The sequence below is a fragment of the Mya arenaria genome, chromosome 10, assembly GCF_026914265.1.
Source record: "Mya arenaria isolate MELC-2E11 chromosome 10, ASM2691426v1".
Taxonomy (NCBI): Eukaryota; Metazoa; Mollusca; class Bivalvia; order Myida; family Myidae; genus Mya; species Mya arenaria.
In genome coordinates, this window is record NC_069131.1 from 25,515,397 (window position 1) to 25,527,942 (window position 12,546).

The 12,546-nt window shown below is 32.4% G+C and overlaps 1 protein-coding gene across 2 annotated transcripts; it reads left to right on the forward strand.

The window, feature by feature from the left end:
• The first annotated feature begins 6,069 nt into the window (after positions 1-6,069).
• On the forward strand, positions 6,070-9,180 carry LOC128206834 (uncharacterized). 2 transcript variants are annotated; one of them, XM_052909518.1, is made up of 5 exons: positions 6,070-6,241; positions 6,653-6,792; positions 7,305-7,419; positions 7,728-7,887; positions 8,164-9,180. In XM_052909518.1, the coding sequence occupies exons 1-5, from the start codon at positions 6,239-6,241 to the stop codon at positions 8,241-8,243; spliced, it is 498 nt and encodes a 165-aa protein (XP_052765478.1). In that variant the 5' UTR covers positions 6,070-6,238; the 3' UTR covers positions 8,244-9,180. The 2 variants fall into 2 exon arrangements, with proteins under 2 accessions (XP_052765478.1, XP_052765477.1); XM_052909517.1 differs by having other exon boundaries at positions 6,083-6,241; positions 6,640-6,792.
• Positions 9,181-12,546: the final 3,366 nt, after the last annotated feature.

Here is a 12,546-nt window from a genome sequence, read left to right on the forward strand (position 1 = left end):
GGTCAGTGTAGCATTTCGTTTCTAATATTGAAGAAGCATTGTGTCTTTCTTGAGGATAATAACTAAATTAACAAGAGATGCTTTATGGATGCAAATATTGTTTTGGTCAGTGTTGCAGTTCGTTCCGAAATATAGAAATAGTACTGTGCCTTTATAGAAGACAGTACAAACATTAACAAGAGACGCTATATGGATGCATATATTTTGTTATTTTCAGTGCAGCAGTTCTTTCCTAAAACTTGAATAAAGTATGTGTCTTTCTTGAAGATAATAACTCTATTAATAGATGATGCTCTTTGAATAACGATATTGGTATAATCAGTGTAGGAGTTTGTTCCGAAACAAAAAGTACGCAATACATCTTCATTTGAAATGAACACTAAGTCTTCATTTAAAAGAAGTCAGAAATGAAAACAGCAGAAAACAATATGTATGTTAAACGCTTGGAATATAGAGTTTGTATTTCTGTATTTAGTCTCGTAGGTCTGGTTTTAAACATCACGGCTGTTATTCTCATACGAAAGTCTAAAAAGGTACCAAAGTTTAACAAATTTCTGACCACTGGATTACTATCATTTCACGTAGCAGCAAACATGCTTCTACTTGTTGAAAAAAGTGTGTCAAATTTCACCCTAAGTTCAGTGATTCTAGCGACTGGAATTTATTTTACAATATTGAACTATATAACAATTTGTATTATGAGTGTAGACAGACTTGTTATGTTTTCTTCTGTGCATCTGTATATTCGTCATGTTGACAAATGGTGGCTGAAAGCAGGAGTTCTTTTTATTTGGACGTTGTATGGTGTTCTATATCTCATAATAAGAACATATATTTGCCCGGCCTGGGATATGTTTTCATCTACCTTCTGCAAAACATATACTAAAATAATGATTCCGGTCAATTTGTTTGTATGGATGGGAATATCATATGCCTGCCAGTTGAGAATTAAATCTATCTTAAAGCAAAAACGTAGTAACGGCCTTGGATCAGGTTGTCAAAGAAATATCACAGGATTCTCCAAACAAAAAAACACTAAGTTAGTTCTTTTGTTCCTGGTGTCGTCAACAATATCGCTTGTCATCACGCTGCTAGTGCCGATTATTCGAGGAAATATAACGTATGATGAAATGACGTTACTGCCAAATGTGGTGGAGCTAATGAACTCATTCTTGGATCCATGTCTTTACGTGTTCTGGTTCAGAGAATGCCAAATGGAGTTAATGAAAATGTGTTGGTGTTGGAGGTCAAGGTTAGAGCAACGGATTGAAGAATTGCGTATTCAGATTTTTGACATTGTTACTGTCTCGTCGACAAATAGGGATGTGTAAAGTCTGACGAAAGTGTAAGACATACTATAACGTTCTTTAGTAAACCATTGAACAATTAACATTGTGTTTATAGAGCCTTTTGAATTCCAAAGTGTCTTGGAAGTCTTAACATGTATGTCAAAATTATTAAATTGTGAACTTAATAATATTTCCATATCAGATATAAATTTAAAAACCAATTTGCGCTTGACACTTTTATATTCACTTTGCAATTACGATTTATTCATATTAAGTATCATATCTTCCATTTGGAAAAACAAAATAATTACATGTAACCAGTGAAGTGGCAATCATAACTAATAACAATGGACAGTAATGGTCGAGAACCCAAAAGATAACCTCTTTGTTTTCACGGTAGAAGCTTACATAATTGTTTATAAACCACATATTTTAGTTTTCTATCCCTAGTTTATACGTCCGATCATATTCCGTCTTTTTAAACACCTGACCGTACAATATACTTCCATATCGGGACACACAAGCGTACAAATATCTGATATATTCCCGATTAAAACTTCTTTTCTTTAACCAACGATAAAGACCGGAACGCATAAACAGCTTCCGGAAGAAGATCGGGATCGACAGACGCTCTAGAGTAGCATAATTCCTCTGTAATAAGTATGTTCAATTGCCGCTTGTTCACAAAAGAACGTCAAAGTGTTGTCAAAATCATATGTTAACGACTTTATAACTGAACAAAAACTTAAAACGAGTTAAAAAGACTTGAACATGTTAAAAGTTTCGAATAATTAGTTATTCTTATTGTTCTGTACAATACGGAATATATTTGTACTCGTACACAGCTTGGAAAAAACATAGTTGGCATAACTAATCCTCCAGTAGCATAGCACTTACCCTAGAGCATTTTAGTCAAAAATAACAAATAGCCTAAATTAAGAGAAAGTAAGAATAGTTAACTAATTAAGTAGGTCCTGAACCAACCGACATTAGTAAACAACTCGTGCCGTATCTAGATTTCTTACATACGCAAATAGCCGATATTTATTCTATACCTAATTTATACGTCCAATCGTAGACGCTCTTTTGAACAACGTGACCGTACAATATATGTTTGTATTGTGACGCACCCGCGAACATAAAACCCATATTTTACTCAAACACAGCGGCACGTTCAAAATGACTTTTCAAGCTGTGTACTCGTCCAAATATATATCCGTACTGTACAGAACAATTCTAAATAACCTATAATTAATATAACCGCGTTATTAAACTACAACTTATGCTGTGTTCTCTAGCATATTGCATACCTTGCATTAATATTAAAAGTTTTTAACTTTTGCATATCAGATTTGAATCGATATAAATTATTCAATTACATAATAATGAACAAATATACTGAAACAACGAATACACAGAAAGTCAAAAGCAACGTAAACAAAATTGCATAAGGGTCACTACGATAAGTTTAAGTACACGTCGAATGCTTGCAGGTATTCCCTTCAAATGACAAAACGGGTGCTACTCTGAAAAGAACAAACGACTTTAAAGGACTTTGCATAAGCAGCACATAATTTGCTTTTCTTTCAACTGTTCCGCAAACGTTTGACATCCAATCTTTATATCAGTACTGCAATAAAATGAAAAGGAGTACAGGACAAAATAGCATAAATTAATTACATATTATTAATTTTGTAATAACCATTAATTCAAATAATACATGGTAAAAAGAAAAATATGAGTTAAATGGAGCAAATTACATGCGATATTTGAAACTCGTCAGTTAGTGTTTTAATTTAAAGCAATGGTATTGCAACAAATTTAAGAGACATGATCTACACTCCAGATTGACATATGTAAAAACATATACTAGCCGTTAACAACCATGGAGAAACTGACATTTCCTCTACAGGCCTTTGAAAGTTCACCGCGGAGTTTCTCTCGCAAGTCCGTAAAGTAGAATTGTGAAATATATGTGCTTGTCTCAAAAAGTGTAGTTTGTGCCTACAGAATATCTTACTGATGAAATATTATTTACATGTTTTTAATATTTTCATTGGAAAATGAACAAGAGGAGTTTTGTATTTAATGTAACTAAAACAATCATAGGTTTTAATGTAAAAGAGTGTTAAAAAATACTTGTACATTCTGATACGGCTACACCATTGTGACAAGTGGATTGAACGTCTGTCAGACATACATTTTAGTTAATTTTCTCACATAAAACATGTTCGGCTTACATATTTATTACTTGAAAATGTCATATCATTAACTGTTTTAATTAATCATAACAAACAACACTCGCTAAGGGGCTTTTTAACGATAAACCGCAAAATATAATAGACATTAGTACGACAATATGTTTAAACTGTTCATTCTAATGGTAAACACATTAATGAAAATAAGCTTGTGGTTAATGTGAAGGCCATATATAAGTGAGTTGTGGTTTATTAATTAAAAAATAAAAATAAATGAAACTATGAAACTATTAAGTATTATGTTAAAGCTTTACTAAAATCTTAGCAATGACTGTATATGTTTTTGAATTTACTGACCCCTTTCGTGATGGATTTCAAAGATTTATTCTTCGAAATTATGATATAAAATTTATTATGTTGATTAAACCAGTTGATTAAAAAGTAAGTGTAGTGTTTGAAGAATATGTTATCAATCTATGTTGATTAAAGTCAATGTGTCCCATGGTCATATAAATTAATTGAATACACAATGCAAAACAAAACACCCAATACAAAATCAAACAAATAAGACATTTCAAGAAATTGTAAATACTATGATGTAGCTAGATAGTATAATCAACAGTTTTAACACATAAAAAAGAAGTATCAAAATATATAACACAGAATTAATGAGAAATGTAATTACACAAAATTAAAATAGGAAACAGTTTCATTTAGTTATATATAATAGAGAAAAAAATGTTAAAAATACATGAATTATGAGATGATTTCATGTCTCAAAAAGTGGATTTCACTCCAATTTCCGATCAATTTACGGAATATTGCTCTTACTTCTTCATTTTTTGACAAATTACAATGAACTTTGAAATATAATTCCTTCCTGAGTCAGTTTTTAATTTGTTCACAATAAAGTTTGTTAAGTTCTGAGTGGATTTCACTTCTCAAAAACAGAATTTCACTTCGATTTCCAATCAATTTTCGAAACATTACTCTAATGTCCTCATTTTCTGACCAATTTTATAAAAAAAAACTTTGAAATATAAACCCTTCATCAGGAATATTCCAATCCATTTACAAAAAAAATATAATTAAAATGAATGAGTTCTGAGTGGATTTCACGTTTGGGAGGTTTCACGTGAAATCCACTTGATTCCTGTATCACTTGTAACCCGATTAGTGTATACACGTTTAAAGTAGTACCGATTATGTTTGTTATGGTTTGTGCTGTGACATTTAATAATTGTTTTAAAATTAAACATTTGTTTATTTTTCGGAGATATAAAACATTGTCTTCTTATTTTGCTCACAAAAGTGAATTCGGTATCTTCTGACGTCGTTTTACTGGAATGGCATCCCTTGACTTCAATATATAACCGAAAAATAAAAAAGGCAGAATTAAATAGGCAGGTATATTATTAAATGGATTATTACGACACGATGCTTTCCTTGTGACCTGCATCACGTGCGTTCGGTGAGTAAACATGTATCCGTCTCGACATGCGGTCATGGCGGATACGTGAGCATACGGCGGATACGTAAATCATACGCTAATACAGTTAAACAGTGGTAGATCGAAAACCGGCAGTAAGTCTAGGTCGAAGCTCAGTCCCGTCTATTTTTATCTTCTATTTTCATATAAAATATTCAGACGCTGAATCTAAAGCTAAAGAAGTCGATGAGTCAATTTCTAGCGCCGGTCCCGAATACACGAATCTTGCACACACCCTATGATAACTTTGAGGTCATAATTTCACATTATTCCAGGAAGCATATTTATTAATAAACAAACATTTGGCAGGTATAGAACATGACCGCTAACAATACTTGATAAGGGCACTTGAAAAGATAATTGTGAAAAGTTTATGACGAGATTTTAATCATACTGATATGCTGTTTGTTTAGAATATGTGTTATTGTTGTTGTTGTTGTTGTTTTGTCAAAATAAAGTTTGCTATTTTTTCAGTTATTGTTCTTTTTTCTACATTTTCACATTTAGTTTGAACATATGAGTGATTTTCCCAGCACAATATATACTTGTAAACTGACGTCTTTAAACTTTGAAAATACATTGTAAAACATTTCATAATAATTTTTACATTCCTTCACAATCGTTGAAAACTAAATAAATTTTATACTTAATGTTTTGCAAAGAGACTGATCTGACTTTTAAATCTTATAAACAAAAACTGCATCTTTATTATTAACATGAATAATGATGTTCACTCTGAGATGTGCGCGTTTGGGGATTTACAGTATTCGTTGTTTACCTTGATCCTTGGGTCATGAAATAGGATCTTGGTTGACATTAAGGTTACTTAGTTTTCCGTGTATTTTACATTGCTTTAATGATATGCAATTATGCAACAAGTTATTGTAAAGAATCCTTTAACAACAATAGATCATGTGTAATTAAAGTTCTTCATAAAATTCCCAAGCTATACCGAACGTAATTATCAGAAATGATGGCCAAAAACTTTCCCTACACAGTTCAAATTTCAAAATGCTAGACAGGATTTTAATGATCACTAACCATTTCATGAACTCAAAGGATAGACATTTATATGACAGTTTTAATATAACACGTTTTAGGATACGCAAAACATTTAATCTGGAAATTAAGAAAAAATGCCCTGACGTGTCTTAATATGAACAATCCCTGTGGTTTGAAGTGAATGTATATATATCAAGTGAACACACACGAGAAGGTATCGCTGTTGCAGTGTTACAACAATTGTCTTGTAGAGTGGTCAAATGGTGAGAATGTTGCTTATTTAGATTCTATTCCGGATTATACACTTTTTATACGTGCATGCTTCACATCAAAACTATTATCATCCACATATAAAATAATATTAAAGACGCTAAAATATAAATTATTAAATCATTTTTATTAAGCAGTAAAACAGATATTTTTCATTTTATTAGAATATGTATCAGCTAGGTTCTATGACATTTTGTACATGCAAATACTATCATACATGTATAATGTTTAATACGACCATGGAAAGTTAATGGGTCAGTCAAAAGCCAGGACATTAAGAATTTATTCAGATACATAGTACAAATGCATAACAGACAATCAACGTAAACAACGATGAACTACAATGTACAAAAATATCTACATTTGACTTTATCATTCTTTGCTTTTTTAGAACCATGGATAAGGTACTATCAGGATATAGTTGCCTAATACTGGGACTCTGCCTAACACACATTGCCCTGTCGCAGAAGAAAGACACGTCAGTTGCTGTAGGTGTGGAAGCAAGCAAGAACGGTGGTGTAAAAGGGACTGTTGACGTGTCTAAGTAAGCGCTTTTTCGATTTATATTTTATCCATTTTCTTCCTTCACAAATGAACTTAAGTTATACATAAAAACAAAATGAAACATTTATAACCTCTTGGTAGTTTTATGAGCGATACTTAAACATAAATTATAGCTGCTCTTGATTGGACATTGTACAACATATAAGCGTTGAACGTAATCAATGTCAAATTACTTGAATAGGTGTTGTCTTGTGTTTGAAAAAAAATATTTTGGGAAAATGGAAGCATTTAGTTTGGCGGTCACTTCCGTTCAATTGGTAAATGATAAGTTAACTCTGAACAAATTGTCCTTCGTAAGCTCCAAACACATCAGGTTAGATAAAACAAAACGTAATGATTTCGTTTTCATTTGGTTCATGTAGAACGGGATGAAGCAGAACACAAAAAATATAACTGAACTAAACAGAACTGAACATTTATCAAGACAATTTATTGAAGTTTTAACTTGAACACGTAGGTTATATTTAATACTCATCACTACCAACCCTTTAGGGACTTAGGTAATGGGGTCAGTGTAAACGCCGGAGGCAGCGTGGACTCCAGGGGAAATTGGGGAGCGAGAGCAGGGATCTCATTGAGATGGCGAAGGTCTCTGAAGGTTCATAAGGTTAAGTGTTATTAAAGCAATAATATATCAGTTGAATAAGTAAGGTCTAAATAGAGCATAGAGGTTTTTTGTGCAAATTTATAGACCACAATCAGCAAAATTATAGATGGCTTCCGATTCGATAGTTATATGTCAATTGGTAATTCAAATTATAACAAATGTTATTCTTGAATCAAATGTTGGCTTACAATTTGTGGTTATATATGTTAAATGCTTTAAAATAAACGCTCACTGCCTCTTTTTCATCATTTATTCGTAAAGCTTTGCAATAACATCATGCCGTAAACGTTAAATTTCCGTTTAATCAGGACTTTCAAAGATTCAACGTGACGCTCATGGCTGATCCCTGTGAATTCGACTTTTATGATCAAGATAAAGATAGCAGAATTTCAAAGAAAGAGATGATGTCAATCTTTGGAAATAACACTGCGGCTGCTATGCTGTTTCATGCTCTGGACAGAGAAACTGGTGAGGAATAGTTTAAAGTAAATTTCTCCTAAATTGCTATTTCTTTGGTGGAGATGTACCATTTAGCTAAGTCACGATATAAAACGTATTATACATAAGTACATAATTTATATACCTCTTTCATATTTAAGCGATATTTTGTCTCATATGGTGATGGTTCACGAATAATGGAAAAATAACCTTATTCAAAATGATACAAAACTGCACCAGGTTGTAGTATTGCCTGATTTACTGTTGCATTGATGGATTGTAATAATTTGCGTTTAACTATTTCAGTTGATGGTACGATAACCAAGAAAGAGTTTGATAATTTATCTGCTGTAGTCATCAACGACTGCTTCCGGGGCAGCCTTTAACAGAGCGAAATTTCCCATAATCTTGGGCTAATGCCATTTAACGTTATCATGTATTAATTTGAGATGTATTTTCCCATCACGACAAAGATGATTTGATAACCAATAAATGAAGCAAAGATTAAAAAACGTCCTCAAATTATTGTTCCAGTACAATCGTATATCCGGTTTCAACGAAGCTTTAAACTTGTCCAGATACGTATCCTCGAACAACAGATAATTGCATTTAATTAAGTTAATACCGCTACCCTCCATTTGCTGTAAAATGGGTTCATTTAAAGTTCAAAAACAGTAATATTAGTTGAAATTACTTTGACGTCAATCGTAGGCCGATAAGCGCGAAACCTGTGAATAAATGTTCAAAGTTCATGTAAATCTTTGTTTCGTTAAAGACATTCCTTCAATACACCTATAATTCATAGTAAATAACAGGAAAGAGACCAGAAGTTAACATTAGTAATAAGCTTGGATATGCAAACTGATCAATGACCAGATACTCAATCAGAGATAAAACGCCTCCAGACAGAATTGAATACTATTATTTTTTTCCACATGTGAACTATCGGGGAAAATACACGTCTAGTTTATACATAAATATTACCGGCGTAATTTAATGCATCGAATGAACAAAGAAAATATCATGTTCTTGAAAATATCTTAATTCCGATTATTATCTGATATTTTATTTAATTCATATCGTATAAGGACCGCAAGTGAAACCTTCTCTCCTTTTATCGAGTTGAATGTAATCTTCAGTCGCACCAATAAATACCCTTTAACCCTGTAAACAATAATTTTGTTGACTGCACCCATGATGCGGTCACTTAGGAAATATAAACTTATGAAATGGCAGGTGTGGGAGTTGTATTATCCATTTAAATATGATTGCAATTGTTTTATCTTTGTAAGGTGAATATGTTTAATCTAATAAAACTAAAAAATTCGTATCATGAATATCCTTGTTTTTTGTGTCACTAAAGTTGTTTTTCCCAACATGTAGGCTAGTTATCAAACAACTGGAGTTTGCTTGGATTGAACTTAATTGTTCAACAATGTTTGCCGAACGGGTTATTACAACAGTATGTCTCGTTTGTATGGTTTTACGCGAGGTTATGGTCATATGTTGTTGAAGAAAAGAAAGCTTTGTCCGGCTTAGTGAACGGGAATTTAAACAATGCAGCGAGAACCCTGACCAAACTCTGGATAACTGTCTAGTGTGTCAAGTTTGACAATAGTGGAAAGAAGAATGGCATAATGATCAAAACTTAAAACAAAATTACTTTGGTATTAAATAAATGAGATATATTAATTTTGTAAGATATATGGCTGAATTCGAGCATCTATTCACTATTTACAAATGTGGGATTTTATTTAAGATTATTTTCGACTTCAATGGCAATTATTGCATTTGATTTTGTATTTTTGTATTATGTGCACAATTCACCATGTTTAAACAACGTATCTAGTATCCGAAGATTCCGAGACAATTAGGCAGCCATGAATGTATTAAAATTCTTCGTCCTCTGGCAGCAGTGGTTAGCCCACTCGCTCAGCACCTAGACGACCCTGGTTTAATTCCCGGTCAGGGCGCATGTGAGTCTGGTTTGTGATCATCATGCCGATCGAAAGGGTTTATCTCGGGGAACTCCGTTTTTTTCCCAAAGCAAAATACCACACTCTCGCGCGGCATCGAGCCAACGAGAGAGATAAATATATTGTTGTAATAACTTGTTCTACAACCGTCGTAAAAATGAAGAATCCTTAAGCCACGCCCAATTGTTTCAACCTATCATTCTCTTCACAAACGCCCGTTCAGCCGAAAAAAGGAATTAATCGATAGTTTGCGGAAATTAGCAAATGCGCAAAACTCGATCCGATGTGAAACTTCGATACATTGAAATATTACTCAATACGAAGTTCTGCACATATATAAGTCACAAGTGGTTGCAATCTATCGATACCTCCTTTGTTGCCTTGTTAATCAGTCGATAATAGATAATACCGTATCATAACTAATTCAATTATATCGTTTTGCGGTGAAAAATGTCAGCACAAAAAGTTCGGTTTTCGCTATTAAATAAACAACTAAATACGTTACTGTTTCATTACTCTGAATTTAGACAATTAAGTCAATCAAACTTGGAACTCAATATCAACTCATGGCAGTACTTAATTGGATGACAAACGTTTCGGAAACAAATGTAACGAAATTACTTCCGATTTAACGAAGTCTAAAGATGGACGTATTTACATAAAAGTCGCAACATGTCTTACAGTAAGCATAAATGAATTTTGCACAAATATTGAACTTTTGACAATATTAGCTTTTTTCGTGACCTATTGTAGACATAACGTCTGTGAACCAGTGTTATTTTATCTTATTTTGTAAAGAAATATGTTTTGCCTGTGATATGTACGATGTTTGTATACCGTAAATCTATTCATCTCTCTCTCTTCTCGACTGGTGAGAGACCTATTCCATGCATATATATATATTAAGACAAAGTACACAACCATTTATGTCCGCAAGCCCCTGAAAAAGTTATACTTTTTCGTTTAAGTATTGTTAAGCTCTTTTTGACAATGTTGTTCAATCCTGTATGACCTGCGTATAAAGGTTGTTTGTAATATATTTTTTATTTATCGTGGGCGTCGTTTATTTTTGATGATTGTATTGAAAATTGTATATTACATATTTCTCTTTTTTTCTTACTCTCGTGTAAAACCTATCGCATCTTCAAACGTCACAATACGCTAAAATTTGAAATATAAAAAGTCATCCTCAGACGTAGTTTACGTTTCAGTAAGTGAATTATTTTGTCAAAGAAGAAACTACTTATTTACCTCATGCAGACGAGGGGGTATAACAACTAACGCTTCATAATTAATTGCATAACTTGACAACAACCTTCTCACTCAAATTGTTTTGTCTGCAACCAACACTCCTGCGCCATTTGCCGCAGATGTCTTAGAGATCTTGTCTTACAACATTGCTTTAAATTTGTGTTTAAGTTAACATTTCATTCCAACATTTGTATCTTTATATCAAATATAAGTCTTTCTGAATTACAATTCCATTTGAGCTTTTTTTTTAAAACAACAAGTGTTTGTATAGAGAATTCAATCACATATGATCACAATAAAACTCATAGACATTTAATTTAATTTGTTTACATGCATTTGCAAGTTGCAACGATTTTATATAGCTATACTAAACGAATATTTTAGAGAGAAAGTATTCCCACATGAAATGCTTTTCGTTAACATATTTATCAAGTCAAGATGTCAACACAGTTATGTCACAATTTATTATTACAATGAACAATAGCTTAGGTGTTTTTCAAACCGTAAACGACAATATATCGTTCAAGGCTTAAACGAAAAAGTAGTTTAAAGCCTGAGCTCTTATTAAGATGGATTGCAATCACTTTGATAACAATATAATGTTGTGGTGAATATGAAAGCCATTTCTATGTGAGCTATTGTTTATTTAGTTATAAAAAATGATAACATTAAGTTTTATATTTTTGTTTCACTAAAAACTCAATAAAATGTAAATAACTTGAGTTTGTTCACCTTTTCCAAAGATTAAAGAGTCTGCAATTAAATATTAAAGAGCAGTTTAGTGTTGTTGTTTTCTTATGCGGTTATTGATAGGAATGTTGTAAACATAATAGTTCCGTTTGTCTCATACGCTTCAGAAAAATATAAATTATAGTGGTGTACGGTTTGAGCTCACTCGCTTCTCGACAAAGGTGAACTGGGTTCGATTTCCCACCTAGGAATGTCGGAGCTTTAAGTGCGATGACCAAGCCGGACAAGTGGGTTCTCAACGGAAAGCCCTCAAAGTAGGACCACACATTCGCGCAACATTTTGCCAACAAGAGTCATTAAGCAGAGTTTGTGTAAAAAAAATATTTTTAAACAAAATGTTTCACAGATAGCGCAATATTAGATAATTTATATCTCTTATAATACATAAACTGCATTCTTATTATAGGGGAATTACAGTATTCATTAATAACCTTGATCCTTGTGACTTTAATCAGGAACTTTGTTTATTTTTAAGGCTACTGTGCCTATCCCTGTATTCTGCATTTCTCTTTTGACATCAATTGATGAAAGAGAAACTGATTTTGAAGCATCAAAAGTAGATTATTTATATTAAAATTATTCATAAATTCCCCAAGCTTTACCGAACGTATATATATATATTATTATTTATCATAGATGATGTCAGAAAATTTCCCTAGACAATTGATAATTAATCATCGACAGGATTTTCATTGTCGCTAACCATTCCATG